The following is a 27731-nucleotide window of genomic DNA, read 5'->3' as shown; positions in this document are numbered from 1 at the left end:
GTTTAGGGAGGGAATGCCAGAGCGTAGAGCCCAGGCAGCTGAAGGCACGGCCGCCAGTGGTGGAGCGATTAACATCGGGGAGGCGTAAGAGGCCAGAATTGGAGGAGCGGAGAGATCTCAGAGGGTAGTAGGGCTGGAGGAGGTTACAGAGATAGGGAGGAGCGAGCCCAGGGAGGAATTTGAAAACAAGGATGCCTTCTCTATCTGTCATTACTGCTATGCATGAATCGGACAGTTCAGTGAATATTTACCCAATAGCTCGACACTAAGTTAAGTGGCACACTGGGTCGTGTAGATGGGAGCAGAAAGTTGCAAAGGGACATGTATCGATTAAGCGTGGGCAAAACTGTGGCAGATTGAGTTCAATGTGGCGTCAGGAAGAACTTCTTCGCTCAATGGGTAGTGGACATCTGGAGTTTGCTTTCCCAAAAAGCTGTTGGTGCTGGGGGTCAATTGATCATTTCAAAACAGAGACCGATGGATTTTTGTTGGGTAAGGGTGTTGGGGGGATATAGCGCAAAGCCGGGTTATTGGAGTTGAGATACAGATCAGCCGTGATCTAATTGAATGGCAGAACAGGCTCAAGGGACTGAATGGCCTACTTTTGTCCCTGTGTTCCTACATAATAGATCAGTGCAAAAACAAACAAAACTACCAGGCTGCTAAGCTTGCCGCCGGCTATTGACCTAAAAAGAAATTTGACATGTTGTGGATAAGGACAGACATAGACGAACAAATAGTCTATGGAACACAATGAACGTCATCTGTGGAAAGCCAAATAATATCCAGTCTGGAGTTTTCGCTTTAATCCCCTCGAGGGCAGGGGGTGGGGGACTTCAAAAAGAAACGTAAGTTTACTCCGAAGTTTTTGTTTCTTGTCTATTCATCTCAGGAGATATGATACCTTTTTTTTGGTGGGTGGGGGGGCGGTCAGCTTGACACATAGTGAAACCCAGCACCGTGCTTAAGAGTTTCCACACCGAGTTACATGAGAAATCCGCAAAGGTAGGGTTTCTGTTTGCTTGGTAAGGAGTGCACCCAATCTTGTCCACATCTGATGTCCACAAGCATGGTCTGTCCAGCAGCAGTCGCTGGATAGCGAACAGGAGCAGGAAACCCTTTCCCACAACCTAGCTCAAAGGGCCAATCTTCTTCTTAGGCAGCCCCTCGGAACCGAGGATGAATTGCTGCCACACTAAAAATGAGTTCTCAGGTGACTGATGAGTCCAATGCGAGACCTACAGTCTCTGTCACAGGTGGGGCAGACGGTGGTTGAAGGGGGCGGGTGGGTGGGGTGCTTGGGTTGACGTGCGCTCCTTGCAGGCCAATGGTACAATGACTGCAAATACCCTGGCCGTGACCAGCTAACTCAGCCCAGATCGGGAATCCAGCCTGGGGGTCTTCTCGATTCTTTATAACTCGGTGCTACACCGGCGGGGTGGGGGCAATGCATTTACCGTCCGACCCATCACACCACCTAAGAAAGGAGAGAGGTTTGGGCTGTTTTTAAGTGATTGAAATGGTATAAGAAAAAAAAACATTCTGGTATGCCACAGCTTTAAGTGGGAGAGAATAAGTCAAATTTACAAACGACTGGCAGTATTTTTACTGGTACAGCTGACATTTTGCAAATTTGTTAACGACTAGAAAACTGGCGCTCGGATCCATAAAGTTAATTTCATCTCCAGGTTATAAATTGACTATCGCCGTAATTGCTGCCTCTCTCTCTCTCTCTCTCGTCTCGCTCTGCAAAGGTCACTGGTTACTACAGTTTCTGATTTTCTGTGCTGTTCTGTTTTCGCAGGAGCTGAACCCATGCAGATGGACAAAGTCAGTGGGAGCTTGTCGGACGAAGGGCGTCTCGCTCGCAGCCTCGCGTCCCCGCGCCTGAGTCTCGGAGGGGTGATTTGAACGAGACCCATTTTGCGCGAAGTGGGGGGGTGGTGGTGGGGGTGGGGGGGGGAGGTGGTGGGCAGTGGGGAGGCGGGGGGGGGTGAGAAATCAACAAAAAAAAGGACAGAAGGATGCTGACAAGAAAGCTACGTTCAGGATTTGAAAGCCAATTGGGAACTGTGTCAGCTGATCCACTTTCAAACCGTCTCCAAGCACTCAGTTTACCAGATATGAGTCCTCCGTCACTCAGCTCCCCAGGGCCTTCCTGAAGAATTTAAATAGGGGGAAGATATCAAAATACTCTGCTAAGACAGCCCTGCCTGAATATAGATTACAGCCTGCTCAACCAGACCGTGTCTCATCAGACGGAAATTTGGACGACCGAATTGTCCTCTTACTCTGGACGGAACAGCGTGGGGTGAGGGGGGTGGGGGGGGGGGTTCCAACCGTTCCCTCCTCTTCCTTATTGATGATGGAACATAAGTAGCTCTTGGAACTCAACGACGATGACAGCTACCTTATGAACGATCGCCTTGGGATTTGCAAGGCTTTTTTTTGATTACTTTTTGTATCGAAAGGAAAGACAAAACCGTCGAAGCACAAGTTGAGAGGAAATAGTCGACCCGGCAACTGAACAATCGTAGCGTGGATTACAAAAACTTTCCCCCGTGGTATTTTTTTTTGGAAAAGCATCTGGCTGCTGATTGAAATAATAGTCTATTTTTTTTACCTGCAGTCCTGAATTACAAAAAGCACTTAAAAGAAGGTTATGAGTCGGGAATGGCCAGATTAGTGATAAAGATCCAGCGGTATTTCCGACGGAAGCCTGTCCGATTCTTCACCTTGATAATCGTTTACCTCATGGCCGGCAGCTTGGTATTTCTGCACTCGGGGTTTGTGGGGGACAGCACCGTGCCGGGCAGGGCCTCGCATCCTGGCGAGGGGGCGGCCAACGGAGCCCTGGGCGGCTCGGCGGGCGGCGGAGGACTCCAGCAGTTTGCCTTCCTGCCCTTCGGGAGGGCGTACAAGGAAGCGGCCGAGAGGGAGCCGTGGGCCGACGAGCCCCAAGCGCTGCCGCGGAGGTACGGCCCCCCCTGGCTGAAACCCGTCTCGCAAGACTCTGTGGACAAGCTGAGATCCGGGGAGCACATTGGGAGTTGGAGCAGGGCCCTGAAGGGGAAAATGTCAAGAGACCAGGAGGAAAACAAAGGTAGGTTAGATCAGTTGTTGAAAATTGCAGCCGATTCTCGTGTAATTCGTTATCCGCCCTTTACTGTGAGGGGTGGAAACCAGATCATCTGACCCTACATCGGAAGCAATTGCCAAGGGACCTCATGCTACATAAGCAAGGAAGGTTGGTGCAGTTTATTTATCTCCATGGCAACTGTTAGTTTACAAAAACGGAGAGATTACACATTTATCGAACTCTTAAATGAGAATATTCAAATGAATACATTTTCGAAATGGGGTTGGCCATTGGGATACAAGTTCCCTGGGGACACTTTGAAAAATTACCAATGCAAATGCTTCATTCACTAAGACTGGATTGACCTTGCAATCAATCCTAGGTAAATGAGACTTGTTATTGGTATTCCATACTGCTTCAGTTTGTTGGTATTCTATACCGCTTCAGTTTGACATGGGTATTTTACCCTCTTTTTTTTTAAACCATTTGATGGCAATGTGACAGAAGCAGACTTCCATTCTGCATCAAGCAGGAACCTTGCTGTAGTGTAATATTCAGTGAGGTGGCCTTAAGTAACCAGGAGAATGTGAATTTAAAACAGGCGTCAGTTACATCGAGTTACATCGCGCCTACGGCATGGAAACAGGCCATTCGGCCCAACTGGTCCGTGCCGGCGTTTATGCTCCACACGAGCCTCCTCCCACCCCTCATCATCTTACCCTATCAAACAACAAAAGCAACAACTTGCATTTACATAGCGCGAAATGTCCCAAGGCGCTTCGCAAGAGCGATATCGATTAAAGACATTTTTGACATCGAGCCACATAAGGAGATATCAGGCCTGATGACCAAAAGCTCGGTCAAAGGGGTAAGTTTTAAGGAGCATCTTAAAAGAGGAGAGAGACGGAGAGGTTTAGGGAGGGAATTCCAGAGCTTCGGGCCCAGGCAGCTGAAGGCACGGCCACCAATGGTGGAGCGATTAAAATCGGGGATGCTCAAGAGGCCAGAATTGGAGTAGCGCAGAGATCTCGGAGGGTTGTAGGGCTGGAGGAGGTTACAGAAATAGGGAGGGGCGAGGCCGTGGACGGATTTGAAAACAAGGATGAGGATTTAAAAATTTGCAAATCCTTCTATTGCTCTCTTCCTCATCTAGTTTCCCCTTAAATGCTGTGGCTGAGAGTTTGGGCTAAATATTCTGTGGCTCTGCACCACCGGCGTGATTTCGCACCCATCTTATTGGAAAAGGTGCACTGCCGGTTATTCTCGCTCCAAAGCGTGATTTTCTGTCCGGTGTTTGTAAGGCCTGGCTCAGGGGCCGTGAAAAGTATAACTCACGGGCTGGGCATTTCCTCTGAGCTCCTTTCGCCTCCCTGCCATAACTTCAATGGAAGCGCGGCGGAAACCCCACTTCCCGGCAAAGTTACGTGCGGCGGAGCTGGAGCAGCTCAGTGGAAGTCCACCCACCGCCCCCCCCCCCACCCCCACCCCCCGTCAACTTCTTCCGGCTTGACGTTGGAGAAGAGAAAGCAATGCACAAAATGATCTTGAGACAGCCACCTTTCTGGAGGGGGTGGTGAAGCGGGTGTGGGTGGGACATCTCCCTCACTGTCTAGCCTCACGCACTGACATCTGAAATCACCTCATATCTTTGAAATGTTAATGTATGCTGTTTTGAAGTGGGAAAGAAGTTGAAACCCTTTAAAGAGTCAGTTTACAAGTCCATGCCTTGCCCATGGGGAGCACATAGTGGAAATTGGAGCATACAATTCCTTTGATTTCCTGACCATTCAGTAGGTGGGAAAATCATAGAGCGTGCATAGCAGATTTTCTGATCTGCTCACCTGGTGGGATTGACTCCCCACCACCTGTACAGAATAATAATATTACGTTTTGGGCTGTAGCAGGTGAAAGAGTCTGATATATGTTAGGTTGCTCATTAATACAGGAAACTTTCGATTAACCGGCACCTAAGTAACCGGAAATGTCGGTTAACCGGCAAAATTCAGGAGTACGTTCAGGTAACTTTTATTACTTGCCTTCCTCCATGTGCTGCTGTGCAAGGGCATGGCTGCAGCTGTTGCTAAGCTACAGAGACACTTGCAACTTGTGGCCATTGTTTTGAAGCTGTGGGTTTGTTGCTTTATACGGAGCTCTCAGCTCCGTATCTTTTACTATAGCGTTCGGTTATCCGGAATTTTTGATGAACTGGCACCACGTCGGCCCCGTCCGTGCCGGATAAAAAAAGTTTCCTGTATGTTCCGCCCACAGCTCATGCAATGTCTTTGAACTTGGGTGTTGAAACTCCGGAAAATTGTTCAGAAACTGGGGTTTTTTACCTTGGGAACAGCAAGGGGGAAAAATACAGTTGATTGTGCCTCCCGTTAGCGCCTTAAGAGGGCGCCAATTGGGGCGCAAAGCAACTAGCGCCCGGGCACGGTGATGTTTGTGCCGCTTGCGAAATTAACTAGACATTTTGCGGCGGCGCTAAACACTGCCGCCACGATCTCCTGCGCCGGCAGTTTGTGACGTCAATCGAGTGCGCAACGCCCCGTTAGTGCCCCGGACCGGATATTGAGTGGCGCCCCCTGCCTTACCGCCTGCCGCTAGCAACGACAGGTTGAGGGGAGCGTTTTGCAGTCAGGAAGGGACTAGGGGAGCGCTATTTAAAGGCGACTGCTTCCTGCCTTTTTTTGTCGGTGACATTTTTGCACCACGCATTCTGAGAGAGAGACTTCTGGAGAGATTCAACGCTGTGTGAAGGAGTTTTGGGTACTGAGCAGCACTTTGCAGGTTCATTTTGATTTGCCCTTCCTTGCTTCACCAGCACTCTGAGGTAGCGCCTCACTCCTCGGCCTTTGCGCCTTAAGACAGGTGTGAAGCACCTGATTTAGCGCTCCAATCACCTCCAGGGGCGATAAAAGCCAAGTTTGCAGTCGGAGGCAATAATTAGCGCCAGGTGCTAAACTTTACACACGGCCGATAACGGCGCCACAAATGGGGCGATACTGAATTTTTCCCCCCAACAGTATTAGGGAAGCTAAAGAGAGTAGAAGGTAATTGGAATCAATGACTGTGATGTTATTATTGGTTGTGGTGATACTCCCTACCTCTCCCTGGCAACCTCTGTGGCTGAACCAGGCTGTTTGCAACCTTGCTGTGCAACGTGACCCCAGCGTGAGATACCGACCACATATCCGCACCATCACTAAAACTGCCTACTTCCACCTCTGTAACATTGCCCTACTCCGCCCCTGCCTCAGCTAATTTGCTGCTGACTCCCTCATCCAGGCCTTTGTTACCTCTCGACTTGCCTATTCCAACGCACTCCTGGCCGGCCTCCCATCTTCCACCCTCCATAAACTTCAACTCATCCAAAACGCGGCTGCCCCGTGTCCTAACTCGCACCAAGTCCCGTTCACCTATCACCCCTGTGCTCGCTGAGCTACATTGGCTCCCGGTCAGGCACTGCCTCGATTTTAACATTCTCATCCTTGTTTTCAAATCCCTCCATAGCCTCGCCCCTCCCTATCTCTGTAATCTCCTCCAGCCCTGCAACCCTCTGAGATATCTGCGCTCCTCTAATTCTGGCCTCTTGCGCATCCCTGATTTTAATTGCTCCACCATTGGCAGCCGTGCCTTCTGTTGCCTGGGCCCTCAGCTCTCGAATTCTCTCCCTAAACCTCTCCGCCTCGCTACCTCTCTTGCCTCCTTTAAGACGCTCCTTAAAACCTACCTCTTTGACCAAGCTTTTGGTCATCTACCCTAATTTCTCGTTATGTGACTTGGTCATTAAAGGCGCTATATAAATGCAAGTTGTTGTTGCAGGCTTCAACAACTTATATTTATATAGCGCCATTAAAATAGTAAAACATCCCAATTCATGAAAATCAGGCTTATTAAGAAAAAAATCTATTTATACTAGAAAAACCAATGCAGAGTATGTATATAGGATAATGAATATTCTTGGTCAGTGGTACTCCTTGATAAACGTTAATGGCCTAACCCAACCAACTGAGGGGATGTTCACCATTCAGACCACCAACCTTCAGATCAGGGGAGAAATAGTAGTAGGAAAGGGGTTTCAGAAGAGGTAGAATGTACAGCACAGAAACAGGCCATTCGGCCCAACTAGTCTATGCCGGTGTTTATGCTCCACACGAGCCTCCTCCCATCCCTCCTCATCGAACCCTCTCAGCATATCCTTTTATTCCTTTCTCCCTCATGTACTTATCTAGCTGCCTCTTAAACGCATCTGTGCAACTTGAAGTATTGAATTGCATCTTAAATTCTGACAAGTATATGGATCATTTATTTAAATTACAGGGTTCAAAATTCTCAGTTAAATGCAATGTGGTTGACTGTTAACAGCCCCCTGAAGTGGCCGAGCGAGCCACTCAGTTGTACCAAACCGCTACAAAGAAGTATCACGGACTGCAGCGGTTCAAGAAGACGGCTCACCTTCTCGAGGGCAATTAAGGGATGGGCAATAAACGCCAGCTAATTAACGATGGGCAATAAATGCTGGCCTTGCCAACAACGCCCACATCCCGTGAACGAATATTTTTTTTAAAAGTGCTACTCCCTTCAACTACTCCCTGTGGTAGCGAGTTCCACATTTGTTCAAGACACTCACTCAACAGTCATCTGAATACCAAAGCTAAATTATTGGTGTCACATAGCTCCAGGGTATCTGTTATTATTTTATATATATATATATAATACTATATTCAGTTTTTGGCAAGGTTATATTGTCTTGGTCCCTCTTGTGTTAACGGTGCATTACCTATTGTTGATCCATTCTGATATCTGCTTTGAAGTATTAATGACTGTAATAACACTGTTACAGTTTATGGTGTCATGTGAGCCCCTGCAGTTAGATTATTTCCTTGTAATGACTCTATTAGTCTTGCCATATATTGTTCAGTGTAGTAGATAGTACAGTATGAATTTATATTGCATAAAAGCTGACTCTCCTATTAATAACTTAATGGAAACAAAGCAGATCACTCGGCTCCAGCCTTTCCCTTTTTGACAGGTCATTTCCCACTGACCCATCTGCTCAGGAAATCCCTCAATCCTTTCTCTGCATCTAATTGCCTTTTGAATCTGTTTGTACTGTCTGCTTAAGTGTCTTTCTGTAACTTACACGGTTAACTAGAGTTTTTACTATAATCGAATTTCAAGTTTGGGAAATGAAGATGCAATTCAATTAAATTTCCAACTTGAACTATTGAATTGCATCTTAAATTCTGACAAGTATTTGGATCATTTATTTAAATTACAGGGTTCAAAACTCTCAGTTAAATGCAATGCATTCAGTTTTACTGGCCGCTCCTTGTGCTGTCGATATGATAGCTCCCCTGATGGTGCCCTGGTTTGGAACTCAGCCACAATCCTTTCAATATCTGTCTAATCCCTTCCCAGAGATTCTCCGCTCGATTTTAAGGTAGCAGGAAGCCTCGGCTCGAGGCTCATTAGCAGGCCGCTTCCCAACGCCCCCGACCAAAAGGGACAGGAAGTCCATGGGAAGCGTCTTGCCCGGGGCAGGGTCTCTAGCACAAGGTAAATGCTTCAGGAGGGGCATTCCGATTGGGGGCTGGGGTGGGGGGTGAGGGTGGTTGGGGAAATAAGTAGTGTCTTGAGGAGAGGAAGGGAGAAACTTGGGGCGAATTTTAAAAAAAATACAACAACTTGTATTTATACAGCGCCTTTAACATAGTGAAATGTCCCAAGGCGCTTCACAGGAGTGTTATCAATAAATATTTTTGACACCGAGCCACATAAGGATATCCGGACAGGTGACCAAAGGCTTGTTCACAGAGTTAGATTTTAAGGAGTGTCTTAGAGGAGAAGAGAGAGGTGGAGATGTTTAGGGAGGGAATTCCAGAGCTTAGGGCCTAGGCAGCTGAAGGCACGGCCGCCAATGGTACAATGATTAAAATCGGGGATACACAAGATGCCAGGACTGGAGGAGCGCAGAAATCTCGAAGGCTTGTGGGGCTGGAGGAGGTTACAGAGATAGGGAGGGGGTGAAGCCATGGAGGGATTTGAAAACAAGGATGAGCATTTTAAAATCGAGGCATTGCCAATTTATCAAAATACCTGTTTCCCCTCACCGTTCCCCCACTCCCCTCCACCGCCAGCCACTTGGATCTGCTTTCCAATCCAACCCGGACTGATGAGGTAAAATCCTCTTTAAAATGTCCCATTACAACACAGAGTCATCCCTCACCTTGAGATACACAGCATTCACCAATGAAATCCAATAACTTCACGTGGGAGGCGCCGTCCAACGTAAAAAGGTTTGAGCTTTGCCAGAGACCTCTCTGTGCAATTCCTGAGAGATACACCAAGGGTTAAATTCCTGGGAGATACACCAAGGGTTAAATTCCTGGGAGATACACCAAATGTTAAATTCCTGGGGGATACACCAAGGGTTAAATAAATCCGTTCGGTTAGGAATTAATTAATTGGTAAAAATGCGAAAGCAAGCGCTTCAAGCACCACCTCTATATTTACCACCTATAGTTTATACAGCTGTGCTGATTTGTTACCTTGTAGGATATGTTGAATCCGTTATGTTACACACCTGCAGTGCATGCGAATAAATGAAGTATTGCGAGACCCCCAACATCATGAATCAAAGTGGCAGGAGACGATGCTTTACAAGTGTTGGAATATCAATTTCTCTCTCCGGTTTTGCCTTTTTCCCTCCTCCACTATTGAAGGTTTTGACGTCTTTAGCGGAGGATGGCTTCACAGGCAGCACTTGGCCTCCAGAATCTTGCCCGGGTGGCAATTATTCATGTGTCGGCCTGCACTATGGGTGGCACGGTATCCAGCTGTGGGCACATTGCAGCTGAGCCCAATCCTGTCCCCACCAGACACGCACACCTCCAGTAGTGTCCTTGGACAGTAATAAGGAGCGGGGAAACCAGAACAATTTTCCCTCACTGCATTCCAAGGATGAATTGCGCTGTTCCGTATGAGTCCAGAGGTGTTCTCTTTACTTCAAAACCATCTCCAAAGCAACCATCTCCATGACACCTCATATCATTATGGGAAACAAGGAGGCAAACAGTCTAATGATTCTGAGATTAGTCTAGTGGTAGTGGTCAATGGTACTGGACTAGTAGCTTGATGGTTGCGAGTTGAAATCCCACCATTGCCGATTAGAAAATTGAAAGCAATCAATTTGTGGGCGGGTACCAGAAAATGACCATGAAACTTGCCGGATTGTTGTAAAAACCCAACTGGTTCACTAATGTCCTTCAGGGAAGGGAATCTACTACCCAGTCTGGCCTACATGTGACTCCAGCCCCACATTATGTGGGTTACTTTTAATGCCCTCAGGGTAGCTAGGGATGGGCAGTAAATACTTGCCTTGCACGTCCCCAGAACAATTTTTTTTTAAATGAGGAACGTGAACCAAAAACATAACTTGCATGTACCTTCCATTATGGGCCAGTAGGTAAATGCCCAGCGTGGAACTGAATCATGCAGACCGGAACTGTCCCAGGCTCCCTGTGTTGAGTTAGTGGATCTCAACTCCTTTGGTAACAGGGGCATTCTAATTGACTTCAGCTCACTGGGTCCCACCCCTGATTATGATCCAGTGACCTCTGGAGGATTTGGGCCTGTGCGGCCAATGTGAGAAAATGGGATCGGCTCGGGAGCCTCCTTCAGTAGCCCGTTGGCATTCCCTATGGACGCTCGCCCGTGAAAAATAGTCACTTGGGCAGGTGCAGAGGGCAACCTGCAACTGTGGATTCATACCCAAGGGAAAACCCGGCACCCCCCGAGAGAGACTAAGGGGGAAGGGAAGTTAAAACGCCAATAGCTGCACGACGGCTGGTTTCACATTTGTTTCCTGTTTAAGTGAGCTTCCCCAGATCATTCCAGTAACCTTGTCGGCTGGTTTAAGCTGCCACCTTGACTTTTATTCGCGCAGTAATCTTTCACACCTGCGCAACACTGCGCCAATGAAATGCACCAAGAGCATATGTGCTTGGGAAGGAGTTCTGGCAAAACTGTAAAAATAATTAGCAGCAATTAACAGGCGAGAGAAGTGGTGAAGGAGAACGTCACAGCATCAGTTCCCCCCAATAACTGGCAAAAAAAAAGGTTATTTTAAAGAGGAGCAATTATTCTACCTTTAAAAACGATCTAAGTTCAGTTCCCACCGATCACTTGCTGATAGCAATTTTTCCCTCAGTTTGCTCCCTTCCTCTCCTGAAGCTGCTGACTCTTGCTGGACTGCAATTCATCGGTGCTTTCTTGCTCTCCGGTTGAACCTTCCCACTCCTGATTGCTGTCCAGCGACAATATTCCTACTTGGGAATTTCTAGTGGGATTTCTAGTGGGTGAACATTAGAAATGATACTGAGCCATACAGAGCAGGGAGGCTCCAGGTCCAATCCCTGATCTGTGTTCACGGTGTCAGCCGTGGCTCAGTGGGTAGCACTCTCACACTCTGAGTCAGAAAGTTGTGGGTTCAAGTCCCACTCCAGAGACTTGAGCACAGAAATCTAGGCTGACACTCCAGTGCAGTACTGAGGGAGTGCTGCACTGTCGGAGGTGCCGTCTTTTGGATGAGACGTTAACCCGAGGTCTCGTCTGCTCTCTCAGATGGGAATAAAAGATCCCACAGCACTGTTTTGATGAAGAGCAGGGGAGTTCTCCCTGAATCAATATTAATCCCTCAACCAACACCTAAAACAGACGATCTGACCATTTATTTCATTGCTGTTTGTGGGAGCTTGCTGTGCGCAGATTGGCTGCTGCCTTTCCTGCATTACAACAGTGACTGCACTTCAAAAGTACTTCATTGGCTACAAAGTGTTTGGGATGTGCTGAGGTTGTGAAAGGTGCTATATAAATGCAAGTCTTTCTTTCTTTAAGTTTTCCGATCTCAGCCCAGATAGTGACTGACGTAAGAAAACTACTAGGCACTTGCTCTGAGCATTAAACAAAGCTTTAATCAACTGTTTTTCAACATGGAGATCTAGTTGTGTCCTTCACTAGTTCCTGTTAAAGAATGTCCTGAGCAAGCTGGGCCCATGCCCGAGTATTTATACTCTCCCTGGACAGCGCCACCAGCAGGCCGCCCAGTATTATTTCATAAGTCATTTCCACATGAATGACTGATTCATGTCCGTGACAGTAATCTCGTCATTGGATTCAGCCTCGCCCCCCAAGTTAGTAGAGAAAATGAGTCAGGTTCCAGCTTCTGATTATTATCCAGTGACCCTTTGCTGAAAATTGCATGTGTGCACATCAGATGATTCTTGGTATCATGCTCCGTCCATGATTGAAAAGCCTGTTTGTATCCCATCCTGCACCAAGTCCTGCCCATCCATTGCCCCTGTCCTTTCTGGCCTGCATTGGCTTCAGGTCCCCCAGATGCCTCGCACTTAAAATTCTCAAACTCGTGCTTCAATCCCTTTGTGTTCTTGCCCCTCCCTATCTCTGTAACCTCCTTCTGCTCGCTATTCAAGCACGGCTTCCAAGCTGGGAGAGCAAAATAACCCCTCGTACACAAGCATGAATCACCAGCTTCACGTGAGAAGGCGATATTTCCCCCGCCCACCCTCCCCAGGAATGGCTTATTGTGTGAGTGGAGAGCGTGACCTAGTTTTAATCATGTCATCTATACCAGAATGTACTTCAAGAGACAGAAACAGTGAATAGAATTATGGTCTTCTCCTCCCCCCCCCTGCCCCCACCCACAACCCCCCATCCCCCCTCCCCCGTCACAGGCCCCGAGTCCCCCCTCCCCATCACAGCCCCCCGTCCCCCCTCCCCCATCACAGCCCCCCATCCCCCCTCCCCCATCACAGCCCCGAGTCCCCCCTCCCCCATCACAGCCCCCCGTCCCCCCATCCCCATCACAGCCCCCCCGTCCCCCCTCCCCCATCACAGGCCCCGAGTCCCCCCTCACCCATCACAGGCCCCCATCCCCATCACAGCCCCCCCGTCCCCCCTCCCCCATCACAGGCCCCGAGTTCCCCCTCACCCATCACAGGCCCCAAGTCCCCCCTCACCCATCACAGGCCCCGAGTCCCCCCTCCCCCATCACAGCCCCCGTCCCCCCTCCCCCATCACAGCCCCCGTGCCCCCTCCCCCATCACAGCCCCCCGTCCCCCCTCCCCCATCAGGAGCCCCCCGTCCCCCCCCCATCACAGGCCCCCGTCCCCCATCCCCGTCCCCCCTCCCCCATCACAGCCCCCCGTTCCCCCTCCCCCATCAGGAGCCCCCCGTCCCCCCTCCCCCATCAGGAGCCCCGAGACCCCCTCCCCCATCACAGCCCCGAGTCCCCCCTCCCCCCATCACAGCCCCCGTCCCCCCTCCCCCATCACAGCCCCCGTACCCCCTCCCCCATCAGGAGCCCTGAGTCCCCCCTCCCCCATCAGGAGCCCCGAGTCCCCCCTCCCCCATCACAGCCCCGAGTCCCCCCTCCCCCCATCACAGACCCCGTCCCCCCTCCCCCATCAGGGGACCCTCATCCCAAATGCTTTCCAGACTACCTGGTTCATGAGCGCATTGTTAAAAGCATCTAATTGTGTTTTTTATAGAGGTAGTGTTCACTTGAAGTACTTGGACATAAAATTGCTATTACTTTCTGCTGCCATAATATTCTCTTCCCCGGCACTAACTGTTCCTGAAATAGCTATATTATCTGTAAATGTGTGACTGGCATCAAGCTGATTCGCTCCCAGCCTGGCCCCCAAAGGCAATCTAGTTTATCTTATTGTATCCCTTTGAATTACACTTGTGCACAATTTTCCACTTCCATCACAAGCGCGTTCCCTGCAGCTATCCGAATCTACACCTTAAGTTATGCTAACGAGCTGACCACAGAAAACTGGTTACGAACATGACGATGATATTATGTGGACAGCCTGGAGAAGCTGGGGTTGTTCTCCTTAGAGCGGAGAAGGTTAAGAGGAGATTTGATTGAGGTGTTTAAAATCATGAAGGGTTTTGAGAGAGTAAATAAGGAGAAACTGCTTCAAGTGGCAGAAGGGTCGGTAACCAGAGGACACAGATTTAAGGTGATTGGCAAAAGAACCAGAGGCGACATGAGAAAACATTTTTTTACGCAGCGAGTTGTTGTGATCTGGAATGCACAGCCTGAAAGGGCGGTGGAAGCAGATTCGCTAGTAACTTTCATAAGAGAATTGGTTAAATACTTGAAGGGAAAACATTTGCAGGGCTATGGGGAAAGAGCAGGGGGGTGGAATTAATTGGCTAGCTCTACCAAAGAGCCAGCACAGGCACGATGGGCTGAATGGCCTCCTTCTGTGCTGTATCATTCTAGGATTCTATGAGAATTTAAAATATTGAGGCATCGGAGGACCAGGAGCCAATGTAGGCCAGCGAGGAGAGAGGCAATGGGCGGTGTCATGAATCTTATCATTCATGAAGAAATGACTCATGAAATAACACTGGGCGGCCAGCTGGTGGCACCGTCCAAGGAGTATAAATACTCGGGCGTGGGCCCAGCTTGCCCAGGATGTTTTTGTAACCAGGAACTAGTGATGCAACTAGAATCTCATGGTTGTGAAACAGTTGATTGAAGCCTTGTTTTATACTCAACCAAGAGCTTAGTGAGTTTTCTTACGTCAGGCGGTATATATAATCTGTGGTAATGCTTGTGAGAGTTCTTGCACATCGCAGTTTCTGCTGATCTTAAAAGTGTTGGCGGGGGGTGGGTGCAATGCAAAAGGAATGGCAGGGGACAGAGTTAAAGGTGTTTGAAACGTAGACTTTCACCCAAGACTTGTGCATGATTACAAAGTTGCCTGGCGGAGGAAATATGGCGGACAAGTCTTCCTAACTCTCTCCCTACTATTCCCAGGATTTCACTTAATCTAAGTGATATTCCATTTCAGAAATATTTGGATCAACCAAGAAGATTAATCCAAATTTTATAGGTTCGGACGCCAGAGACCAACCAACTTGTTGGTTTTATGAATATCGACAGAAAGTGCAAACAAGTTCTACGTCTATACTTACTAGTAGGATATTCATTGGGGTCTGCAACTACTACCCAATCCAGGTGAGTTCTCAACACAGAATACCAAAGAATTACTGGAAATGAACCTTTTGAGTCACCAGTGTCAGATAACTGACTCTAAACCTATCAATTCTGAGATTACTGTCATGTGATCTTTATGTGGTTTATGCTACTGCACACCAGTAGATGGTGATGTCGCACCACATACGCTCCAGTCTCACCGGAATGTGGGTGTCGTTTATGTAGAAGATAACGCAATTTTGCGTGGTTATAAACCTCACACCTTAATCAGAATAATAATAGCTGAAACCTAGGCATGGTGTCTCCAAACGAGCTATATTTCTAGCTACAAACCCTCTGATCCTGTGTGGAATCCTAATGGCCTAATCTAAACCATGTGTTAGCCTCGATCACACAGAATACATTTTCACAATACAAAGGTATTAATATTAAATTCTGCATTGTTAAGCTATTATTCCTATTATATTATGCACTTTCCTACAGCCATAACAATTAAAGGTAGTGATGCCAACTTCACCCAGATTTTCTCCTTTGGTGTAGATAGTTAGAAATCCTGGAGAGATGTATGTTGGACATCTTGGAGGAGTTAAGGGTAACTTCTTTGTATCTTGGAGCAACAGGCTTTCCATTATAAACAGGATGACTTTGAAGTGTCTGGAAAGGAAGGCATAGCTTGTCTTCTGATATGAAAAGTGCTTGTATAAGGAAGTACATGACAGTAATGACGTCCCCCGTGAGCGTTAAGGTTTAGTTTTAAGGTAATAGACATAGCTAGGGTGTTAAACATGGGTAGGTGATATCCATTAGGTGCAGTATAGAAATACAACAGTTGCATAACAGTTGGTAAAACTTTTTCTTCAAAGTTGTTAGTAACAGTTTGTTCAGGAGGCCTTGTTTAAGGGAAGTAGCCTTGGAATAAACAACCAAAACTGTTTACATGAACAGTCGGTTTTCAAAGGATTTGGGAATAGATACGTCATGCAGTCTTATCTATGACATTTTCCTTTGATGCAGTCAAAATATGGTGTACAAAGGATCCTGGTTTTAAATAGGTCTTCAAAGGGCTCGAAAGATACAGAAGCCAAAAAGCCACTCTCTCTATACTGTTACCTGTGCTGTGTACTAATAAAGTCTGTTCCGTATACCCCACTACGAAGTGTCTCGTGCTTACTCGAAATGTGTAGTTGTGAACCAGAGAAGGAAGGAGGTGGACTGCTAACGTTGACCCAAATGGGTATTGGTGGGTTTTAGACAGATTCACATGACCCTGCACAGTTTGCACCCAGTTTTCCATGGTCAGAGCAATAGCATAAATTCAGGTGCAAATTTGAATGTCTCTAGGGAGCGTGCAAGTGATGGGAGTGGAAAAGTGTGCGTAAGTGGTGACCCCGCTAAGAAAGCCCTATTCAGCCTGCGCCTCACAAACAACCTGACGACTCCCAGTGATTCAGAGACACAGAGTGCCCACAGCGTCTGGCCTGCACACAAGGCCTCCATAATCAGCACCTGTGAAGAGACGCTCGGTCACTCGACCAGGAAACACCAAGACTGGTTCGACGAGAATGACCAGGAGATCCAGGAGCTAATAAGCCGCAAACGCAAGGCATTCCTGATCTGGAAACAGCAACAGAACTCGAGAGCAAAAAAGCAGCTCTACAGAAGCCTGAAGGCCGAGGTCCAACAAAAAACTCGCGACCTAAAGAACAGATGGTGGGTGGAGAAAGCGCAGGAGATCCAGCAGCTAGCCAACAACCACGACGTGCGTGGATTCTTTAGCGCAGTCAAGACCATCTACAGCCCAATCACCCAAGGCCCTTCCCCACTGCAGGCCAAGAACGGAGAGGTACTCATCAAGGACAGAGAGGCAGTCAGTGCCCGCTGGAAGGAGCACTTCGAAGATCTCCTTAACCATGACTCTGTCTTCGACACGAGTGTCCTCAACTCCATCACACAGCATGCTACCCGCCACCATCTCAGCACAACCCCAGCCCGGCATGAGGTTGAAAAGGCCATCCGACAACTGAAGAACAACAAGGCCTCAGGAGCAGATGGAATCCCCGCCGAGGCACTAAAGCATGGCGGAGAAGCACTACTGGTGCAAATTCATGAACTAATTTCTCTTATCTGGAAGGAGGAGAGCATGCCAGGGGATCTCAGAGATGTCGTAATTGTGACCATCTTCAAGAAAGGTGACAAGTCCGATTGCGGTAATTACAGATTGCTGTCTCCCACAGGGAATGTCATCGCAAGAATCCTCCTCAATCGCCTTCTCCCAGTGGCTGAAGAGCGCCTCTCAGAGTCGCAATGCGGATTCTGCCCACTAAGGGGCACAATGGACATGATCTTCACCGCACGTTAATTACAAGAGAAATGCAGGGAACAGCACCAACCGCTGTACATGGCCTTCTTTGATCTCACAAAGGCCTTCGACACTGTCAACCATGAGGGATTATGGAGTGTCCTCCTCAAATTCGGCTGACCGCAAAAGTTTGTCACTATCCTCTGCCTGCTTCACGACGACATGCAACCCGTGATCCTGACCAACGGTTCCACCACAGACCCAATTCACGTACAAACTAGGGTCAAGCAAGGCTGTGTCATCGCACCAACGCTCTTCTCGATCTTCCTTGCTGCAATGCTCCATCTCACCCTCAGTAAGCTCCCCACTGGAGTGGAGCTAATTTACAGAACAAACGGGAAACTGTTCAACCTCTGTCGCCTCCAGTCCAGATCCAAGGTTGTCCCATCCTCTGTCGTCGAATTACAGTATGCAGACGATGCTTGCGTCTGCGGTCACTCGGAGGTCGAACTTCAAACCATCGTCAACACCTTCACCGAAGCATACGAGAGCATGGGCCTTACACTAAACATCCGTAAGACAAAGGTCCTCTACCAACCTGTCCCCGCCACACAGTACTGCCCCCCCGATTATCAAAATCCATGACAAGGCCTTGGACAACGTGGACCACTTTCCATACCTCGGGAGCCTACTGTCAACAAGGGCAGACGTCGATGACGAAGTCCAACACCGCCTTCAGTGTGCCAGTACAGCCTTCGGTCGCCTGAGGAAGAGAGTGTTTGAAGACCAGGACCTCAAACCCGGCACTAAGCTCATGGTCTACAGAGCAGCAGTGATACCCGCCCTGCTGTATGCCTCAGAGACATGGACCATGTACAGCAGGCACCTCAAAGCACTGGAGAGGTACCACCAACGCTGCCTCTGTAAGATCCTGCAAATCCATTGGCAGGATAGGCATACCATCATCAGTGTTCTTGCTCAGGCCAACATCCCCAGCATCGAAGCTTTGACCACGCTCGATCAGCTCTGATGGACGGGTCACATTGTCTGCATGCCCAATACGAGACTCCCAAAACAAGCTCAACTCGGAGCTCCGGCACGGCAAGAGAGCCCCAGGTGGGCAGAGGAAACACTTCAAGGACACCCTCAAAGCTTCCTTGAAAAAGTGTAACATCCCCACCGACACTTGGGAATCCCTGGCCCAAGACCGCTCAAAGTGGAGGAGAAGCATCCGGGAAGGTGCCGAACACCTCGAGTCTCTTCACCGAGAGCAAGCGCAAGTCAAGCGCAGGCAGCGCACATCAACCCAAGCACCCCACCCACCGGCCCCTTCAACCACCATCTGCCCCACCTGTGACAGAGACTGTAGGTCCCGCATTGGACTAATCAGTCACCTGCGAACTCATTTTTAATGTGGAAGCAAGTCATCCTCGGTTCCGAGGGACTGCCTAAGAAGAAGAAGAAGAATAGAGGTCTTTAAAATTATGAAGGGGTTCGGCAGGGTAGACGTAGAGAAGATTTTTCCACTTGCAGTGGGAGTCCAAAACTAGGGGCCATAAATATAAGACAGTGACTAATAAATCCAATGAGGAATTCAGCAGGAGCTTTTTTACCCAGAGAGTGGTGAGGATATGAAACTTGCTATCACATGGAATGATTGAGGCGAGTAGCATAAATGCATTTAAGGGGTAGCTAGATAAGTACATGAAGGAGAAAGGAATAGAAGGATTTTTTGAAGTATGATGGGAGGAGGCTCATGTAGACCATAAAAGACTACTTCATTGGCTATAAAATGCTTTGGGACGTCCTGAGGTCATGAAAGGAAAGTCTTTATTTTCTGTATACAACTGGGCTGCCCTTATATAGGATAAAGTAAGGTCGCTGCATTTGCTTTTATGCTCTGGCACCCCAGGCACGTCTCTCATGGCACGGCAAGGGTGTGAGGGCTTCTCTATTGGACACCGGAGACCAGTGAAGGGCCACTGGCTGCCCTTTGTGTGCCAGGCACTTTCTCAGTGAGAAGGGTGGGGCACCAGGTGGGGTGGTCATTGGTGTTTGGGTGCTGGGGAGGGCAAAGGTGCAAGAGGTCCAATTGTTCTTGTTGGCGCCTGTTCCAAACAGCCGCTGCGTGTCAGGAGCGGTGTTCAGGCGCTACAACCGCATTACTTCAATAGAACTTGGCGGGTGGGGGGCAGCGGGGGGGCTTAATGCGCCTAGCATGCAACTTGTACACTGGCTTGCAGCCTACTTTGCCCTCGCTGACCACTTTCGGGCATGCTGAGCACCTTGTGCACGTTGTAGGCCTCAGACCTGCATGGATAGCACGGGAAGGTGGAGATGAGGTGGAAGATCAGCTGTGACCTTACTGAATGGCGGAGCAGGCTCGAAGGGCCGAATGGCCGACCCCTGCTCCTATTTCTTATGTTCTTATGCCCAATTTTCCAGGGCACCCACCAACATTGGTCCCAGTGTGTTCATGCCCCAACATTTACCACCACCATGCCTTAGGGCCATAGAATAAGAGACGGCTGTGTTTCATTTGGTCAGTCCAAACTAGTCTACTGGATTTCATCAAGTCAAGACTTTTTGAACTCAGATATTTTTTAATGCCTCTGAGCTCTCAAAAATACATAGGACTGCTTTTTTTCAGCAGAAAGCTAATGAGGCTTTGCAGTGTATTTTTTGTTTGAAAGAGCTCCCAGGGATTTTTTGATCTTATACATTGTCACAGCTTGCCACACATGCTGAAACATCTTGACTACCTACTCAGGAATCCAAGTCTTATTAATCCGAACAGCTATTCTTTAGATAGAGAACATTCCCAATTCTTCCTGCCTCATGAAGAAGTTTTGGAGCATCGCTACACTAATTAATACCTGGTTCTGATTCACCCAGGGCATCACAAAATATAAGTTTCACCATCGCGGGGTCAAAATCCTGGAACTCCCTCCTTACCAGCACCTTCACCACACAGACTGCAGCGGTTCAAGAAGATAGCTCACCACCTCCTTCTCAAGGGCAACTAGGGATGGGCAATAAATGCCGGCCTTGCCAGCGACGCCGTCGCCCACGTCTCGAGAATTAATAAATTAAAAAACTCCGGCAACTCCTGAGTGCGATCCCGGTTTGGCGACCCGAGCAATGTCAGGTCCTTGGAGTTTGTTCGGCATCGTAACATGTGGGCCTTGCGCTTGACAGGCAATAGCTGATGTATAGGCCTGCTTTATAAAATGACAAACCCCTTGGTTGATTTACATTGCAATACATATAATCAAACAAGATTTACAATTATTTGTTGGAATTAATGTTAAGATTTGATGCATGAGAAATATGAATAGCTGCAAAGTAATTATTGCAGCTTAACATCTGGATCGTATAACCTCTTGTCCATCGTAATATATTAAGTTGCTGTGAGTTCAGCTTATATTCCTATTGCACTGAGTTATTGCAACTGGAGGCCATGAACTTGTGCCTAGAATCAGGGACTTGGTGCCAAAATGACTGGCGTTGTTTCAATTTTCTTGTTTAATAACAGGTTTGATTTCCCAGCTACTGGCACCAACTTGTCCCTTCAACCACACTGCGCTCAACTTGGGACTCATCGAACCATCTCCCACCATCTCCTACTCTAACCCATTGAGGGAGCGGGGTTAATATTAATCTAATCCGCCCCTCGGGAAACCCATGGGATTGGGTGAAACACCAGTTTTACACCCCGCCCAATATCACTCTCAGTTGACTTGACTGGAGAGTATAAATACAAGTTGTTGTTGTTGTATAACAACTGACTGACATAAATCAACTGAGCGGCCTGCGGGTGGCGCTGTCCAGGGAGAGTATAAATACTTGGGCACGGGCCCAGCTTGCGCAGGACATTCTTAACAGGAACTAGTGAAGGACACAACTAGACCTCCATGTTGTAAAACAGTTGATTAAAGCTTTGTTTAACGCTTAGACCAAGTGCCTAGTAGTTTTCTTACGTCACTGACTATATGTCAAAACTAATTCATTGGAAATGAAGCGTTTGGACATGAAAGGTGCGATATAAATGCAAGGTCGTCTTCTTAAATATGCTCTGATCTCAGAGGTAATTAAGAAAAGCTCTCCGCATTTATCTATCCCCACATTCCGTCGATAGCACGCCATCCCTCACTGCTGCAAGTGCCCAGAAATCATTGTGTCCTGTATTTGATCACCTCAGTCTACATCCGGTCAACACCTACATTTGTTCTATTATTCTACCTCTCCCTGTAACCTTCAAGTTCGCTCCCAACCATAGGTTTATCCAGCTCTTGACTGAATAAGATACTTGACACAATATCAAGTGCTTTTTACAATTCAGCACAGCGTGATGGCAAGGAGCTCTCTCTACGCTGCAGGATTAATATACATTAGACAGGGAGACTAACGAGAGGGCAGAAAAGTAACTGGGACATATAAAATTCGTGAGCGGCAAAATATATTTTTAGTTCAAATAACACAAAGCCTACTTTTCTGAAGCTTGGAGGCCATAACGGGTGAGCAGATTAATGGGTTATGAATTTTAATTAGATGAATTAAAAGGTTTTATCCCTAGAACTCGCAAGCTGCATTGTCTATATTTATGAGTACATAACTGTTGTGATAGACAATATATTCGTGTACTATAAACAGAAAAGAGACAGCAGTTCTCTCAGTTTCTGTAAAGGGAGAAGCCAGGTTAATATTTAGGGTGCGAACCCTTCATTCAGAAGGCCAATGATCGGGAAGGGGGCCGATTTTAACCCTACTCGCTCAGCAGATACCTGGCGGGCGGGCAGTTAAAATCGCCCTGGCTCTTACCTGTCCGAAAGCCGCCATGATCACAACATCTGCAATTTTAACCTGCTCTTACATTCAAGAAGGAGTTGGATATATTTCTTAAGGCTAAAGGGATCAAGGGATAAGGGGAGAAGGCAGGGACAGGGTACTCTGTACTGAATTTGGATGATCAGCCATGATCTCATTGAATGGTGGAGCAGGCTCGAGGGGCCGAATGGCCTACTCCTGCTCCTATCTTCTATGTTTCTATGTTTTCCTGAGCAGTGGGCAAGGACGCCCGCCCGGCGCCAACGGGGCCCTTCTTCACATATGCATGTTGCGGCCCGATGACATCATTGAGACCCGACTGTAATTTTAACCCAGGCCTGAGCGGGGAATCCAGCTGGAGTTAAAATCGGGGCCTGGTGGGTCTAAATCAGACTGTTAACCCACCTTTTACAGGTGGCGAGCGACCTCTTGTGTATTTCCAGAATTTTCTTTCTTTATTTTCAGATTGACGGCATTTGCAGGTTTGTTTTAATATCTCAGTTTAAACTGCTACTAATTGCAATCATATGACACCTGTGGTTAAAAACAATCCCACAGTATTTCTCCAATGGAAACAGACATGGAAATTAACATAGACAAGAAAATGGACATTGAGTCACGGATGGAGAAATTAGGAGGGACAACCAAAAGATGGGTTTTAAGGAGGCATTTAAAGAAAGACTTGCATTTCTATAGCACCTTTCACAACCACCGGACATCCCAAAGCGCTTTACAGCCAATGAAGTACTTTCTGAAGTGTAGTCACTGTTGTAATGTAGGAAACACGGCAACCAATTTGTGCACAGCAAGCTCCCACAAACAGCAATGTGATAACGACCAGATAATCTGTTTTTTAGTGATGTTGATTGAGGGATAAATATTGGCCCCAGGACACCGGGGAGAACTCCCCCCCTGCTCTTCTTCGAAATAGTGCCATGGGATCTTTTATGTCCAGCTAAGAGTGCAGACAGGGCCTCGGTTTAACGTCCCTTTTGAAAGACGGCGCCTCTGACAGCGCGGCGCTCCCTCAGCACTGCACTGGAGTGTCAGCCTAGTTTTTGTGCTCAAGTCTTGAACCCGCAACTTTCGGACTCAGAGGCGAGAACGCCACCACTGAGCCACGGCTGAGACCAAAGGAGAGAAAACTAGAAGGATGGACTAGTTTAGGGAGGGAGTTCCAGAGAGTGTGGCCAAGAAGCTCAAAGCTGTGCCAGCAGTGGTGGGGAGATGGCAAGGCACAAAAGGCCACTATCGGAGGACTGAAGCAGTGTAGATTTAATCTGTTGGGGGACAGCGATCTAGTGCAGGTGAGTGAGGACAGTGTTCTTGAATAAATGGGACCTAGTGTGAAACAGGATGGGGTCGACTTTCAGTGTGCCGTGAGGCGGGATTTTAGGCGTGCGGGGGGGGGCAAAAATCCTGAATTCGGGGGTCCCGACACCATCCCGCCCAAAACCCGCCTCCATGTAAGTTTCAAAGGAGGCGGGTACCCGCCCCGCACTGGGATCCGCCAACCCAAGGCGGGAAGGGATTAGTGCCAATTAACTGCCTGTTAACAGGTAGTTAACAGGCAGTTTTTAGCCTAATCCCTATTTTGAAGGGTGTCGTGTGGGATTCCCGACGGCTCCAAACCACGCCAGGTTAGAGGAGGCGTGCCGTAGGGTTCAAGGACGTGGAGGGGTCGAGATGTCGGTGTTCAGGTGAGTGATGGGTGCATGAGTGCAAAGGTAAGTGTGTTTGGTGTGTCTAAAGTGTGTAAAGAAGTTTAAATTACCTGTACTTACCTTAACAGCCTTCCTTCCTCTAGGCTTCGATAGTCCATCATTCAGCCGGCACAGAAAGCAGAATGGCCGCAAGCTGTCAAAAGTGACAGCCTGCAGCTTTCAGTGCCAGCGTGATTTCTAACTGAGCCTGCGTAGAAGGACTCAGGTTAGAAGTAAGACTGTCAGTGTTTGACAGCTTCAAACAGCTGTGAAACACTGATATTTCATCTGTCAACACGTCTTGACAGAAGAAATGTCAATCTGTGACATCACCTGTTGCCGGGTGGCCCTTAACTGGCCTGCTGAGCCCGCTGGGCAGGCTCAACAAGGTCAATCAAGGGAAAATCGCGTGGATAGGCTGCATCTCGATGGAGGTGGGACTAAAACCCGAAAGCTGTAGTCCCGCCTCCTTCCCGACTTCTGAATGAAAATCCAGCCCGATGCGTTTTATTACAAGTTGGAGTTTGTGGAGGATGGGTGCCAAAAAGGAGGACTGCATTCACTTGGTCCACGCTGAGCAAGTGGCCATGGTGGGAGTTGGAATCGGTGCCAAGGAAGCGGAATTTATGGCAGTGCAAAAAAAACTATAGTTTCAGTCTTCCAGATGTTAAGTTGGAAGGGATTGTGGCGTACCCATAACATGATGTTAGGCAGGCAGTCTGCTACCACAGAGATAGTCGCGAGGTCAAGAGAGGTGGTGCAGAGTTAGAGCTGGGTATCGTCCGCATGTAGGCGAAGGCTGCCTCGTGGTTGCGGTCGAGGTCGCCGAGAGACAGCATGTAGATGAGGAAGAGGGAGGCTGCCAAGGATAGAACCCCGAAGGTGACAGCGCAGGGGTGAGCAAAGAAGATGTTGCTGGAGATGCACTGGCTGTGTTCGGATAGATTAGGAGTGGAACCACGTGAAGGCTGGACAACAGGGAGAGCTGATGGAGGAAGATGGACTGGTTCACCTTAGCAAATGCCGCAGAGAGGTTGAGGAGAAAGAGGAGGAATGATAAAAAGCCACTGTTATGAATCTTATGATTCATTAAGAAAGACTCATGAAATAACACTGGACGGCCAGCTGGTGGCGCCGTCCAAGGAGTATAAATTCTCGGGCGTGGGCCCAGCTTGCCCAGGACATTTTGTAAACAGGAACTAGTAAAAGATAACTAGACCTCCATGTTTTGAAACAAGTTGATTAAAGCCTTGCTTTATACTCGAACCAAGTGCGTAGTGAGTTTTATTACGTCAGCCACGGCCATAGATGTTTGTGTATTCAGCTAGCACCATCTTGGTACTATGCACAGGGTAGATTCCAACAGTCTGAGCACCGAGCGGTGAGGCAATGCCTCGAGAACCTTGGAGAAGAAAGAAGGCTAGGCTCTTTGGCCTAGAAATACAGTATAGCCAGTTTTGGGGCGGTAAAGTCGGGCGGGCGCTAAAGTTTGCACCCGGCGCAAAGTCGAGGGCACTTCGCCGATATTCAGTAGCTTCGCCCTAAGAGGTTGCTGGAGCGCTAAAACTGGCGATGCACGACTATCTTTAGGCGCTAAGCCGGCGGTGCTGAGGGATCGCGCCGAGGCCGGGTGCAGCGCAGGTGCGGTCATTTCTTGATTGACAGCAGACACCGTGGCGCCGGGCAGCTCTTAAAGGGGGAAGGGTCGACTTGGTCTGCTGCAACGGCCTGCACACTGCAGCCTTCCAGCTAGGCCTGAACACTGCTGGTGAGCAGAAGGAGCCATGGCAACGGTACAGAAGGCCCGTGAGCATGCCCTGCGCTTCTCAGCCCATGATTTGAAGGTGATGGTGACGGCCTTGGAGAAGAGACAGCACATCTTGTTCCCGGACACTGGCAGGAAGCCTCCCACCAGCGTCTATAGGAAAGCCTGGAGGGAGGTCGCCCGCAGGGTGTCGGCCACCGGCGATGCCCCCAGGGACAATGTCCAATGCCGGAAGAAGTTCAATGACCTGACCAGGATTGTCAGGGTGAGTACCCTTTCCAGTCTCCTCCTCATCCTTGCATGTACACCTGACATGATGGGCAAAGGGACCTGAAAGCCCTAATGGCCAGCCCTCAGCCAGCAGCTATGGGACAGTCATGAACATCAATTGCACATTCTGCACTTTACACCATGGGAGGCAGTGCACACCACATCAGGGCTACACACTGGCCAAGCTATTCCACCATGGGAGGCAGTGCACACCACATCAGGGCTTCACACTGGCCAAGCTATTCCACCATGGGAGGCAGTGCACACCACATCAGGGCTACACACTGGCCAAGCTATTCCACCATGGGAGGCAGTGCACACCACATCAGGGCTACACACTGGCCAAGCTATTCCACCATGGGAGGCAGTGCACACCACATCAGGGCTACACACTGGCCAAGCTATTCCACCATGGGAGGCAGTGCACACCACATCAGGGCTACACACTGGCCAAGCTATTCCACCATGGGAGGCAGTGCACACCACATCAGGGCTACACACCGTACTTACAGGCCGTCCTTCCTCTTGCAGGCAAAACTTGCAAACAACCGAAGGCACCAGGAGGAGACCGGGGGAGGCCGCCCCCAGATCCAGGAGCTCACTCCCCTGGAGGAGCGCGTGAGTCGCCTCATGGGAGCCCGGGTGATTGGGCCCGTCGCCTGTGGAGATGCCGACCCTCTTCTGGGCCACAATGGTAAGGACATCACCTTTTGGACCTCTCTCGTCGCACTTGCGCATCCGATCTACCTCCTTTGCCACTGTCCGACCAATGCGCTGAATGCCACCAGTCATGCCTCCCTCGCTGATGCCCTCTCCTCACTCTAAAGCTACTCTTGTGCCTTCCTGCTTTCAGCTGGTGACGAGGAGCTCCCTGAAGCTGCCAGTGACAGCCCCTCCGAAGAGGAGGAGGAGGAGGAGGAAGAGGAAGAGGAAGGCGGACCATCAGGGCAGCACTCAGGTCCGGCTGCAGATGCCGAAGTAGTGGACACGTCTTCCCTGGAGGAGAGCCTGGAGGAAGTGTCGGAGGGGAGTGGAGCTGCTGGGACCAGTGGCGTCCAGCAACCCAGGAGGGCTGCGGTTGGTCCGCGGCCTTCCCCCCAGAGGGGGGAAGGATCGGAGGGGAGTGCAGTTGCTGGGCCCAGTCGCCGCCGGCAACGTGGCAAGGGTCGGGCAGCTCGGCCCCCTGCTCCCCAGCGGGCGAGTCCGGACTCCAGTCCGGGCACGTTCAACTCAGAGGAGGCGCGCCACCTCGATCAAATGGCCCAGGATTCGGATCGCCCCGAGCTGATGGGGGTAGTGGCACGGATGCCTGAGGCGATCGAGTCCCTGGCTAGCAGTGTGCGCGAGTTCGGGGCCTCACATGCCGCGAGTGGCCGGCTGATCAGTGATGCCGTCCAGACAGTGGCTGCTCTGTTGCGGTCGCAGACCAGGGCAACAGGGACACTCACTGCTGCCACACGCGCTGCGTCAGCCAGGCATCGCCTGGACACCCGCCGCGCTGCAGCAGCACAGCGGGCTGCCCTTCGTCAGATTGGTGCGCATGCTGCAGTGCGGGCCCGGGCGAGTGCCAGCGTGCCACATCACCAGCCAGCGCCTCCCATCCGCCAGCTTGCACACATTCCTCCAGCCGTCACCGCCAGTCCCCCAGTGGAGCCTCAACGGCAAGCGGCTGCGAATGATGTTGGCCAGGCACAGCTGCGCCAATCACCAGCCGGCCCCTCGAGGGCCAAACCCCGTCTAGGCCGCCC

At 49.4% G+C, this 27731-nt stretch overlaps 1 protein-coding gene and 1 long non-coding RNA gene across 3 annotated transcripts in view; both read left to right on the top strand.

Moving 5' to 3' along the window:
* The window catches only part of LOC147103575 (uncharacterized), a 268407-nt gene extending 266474 nt beyond the window's left edge, over nt 1-1933 (top strand). For both annotated transcript variants that reach the window (XR_015081795.1, XR_015081796.1), the window contains exon 3: nt 1805-1933. This is a non-coding gene — a long non-coding RNA (uncharacterized LOC147103575). The remainder of the gene's footprint in view (nt 1-1804) is intronic.
* Nucleotides 1934-1992: 59 nt separating this feature from the next.
* The window catches only part of wscd2 (WSC domain sialate O sulfotransferase 2), a 342002-nt gene continuing 316263 nt past the window's right edge, over nt 1993-27731 (top strand). The window contains exon 1 of the mRNA XM_086012017.1: nt 1993-3103. Coding sequence (XP_085868143.1) covers nt 2674-3103 — 430 coding nt within the window. The 5' untranslated portion in view covers nt 1993-2673. The remainder of the gene's footprint in view (nt 3104-27731) is intronic.

The sequence above is a fragment of the Somniosus microcephalus genome, chromosome 19, assembly GCF_052327205.1.
Source record: "Somniosus microcephalus isolate GS21.2 chromosome 19, FLI_Smic_1.0, whole genome shotgun sequence".
Lineage (NCBI taxonomy): Eukaryota > Metazoa > Chordata > Chondrichthyes > Squaliformes > Somniosidae > Somniosus > Somniosus microcephalus.
The sequence above is the reverse complement of the archived record's forward strand: the minus strand, read 5'-3'. Positions and strand labels throughout refer to the sequence as shown.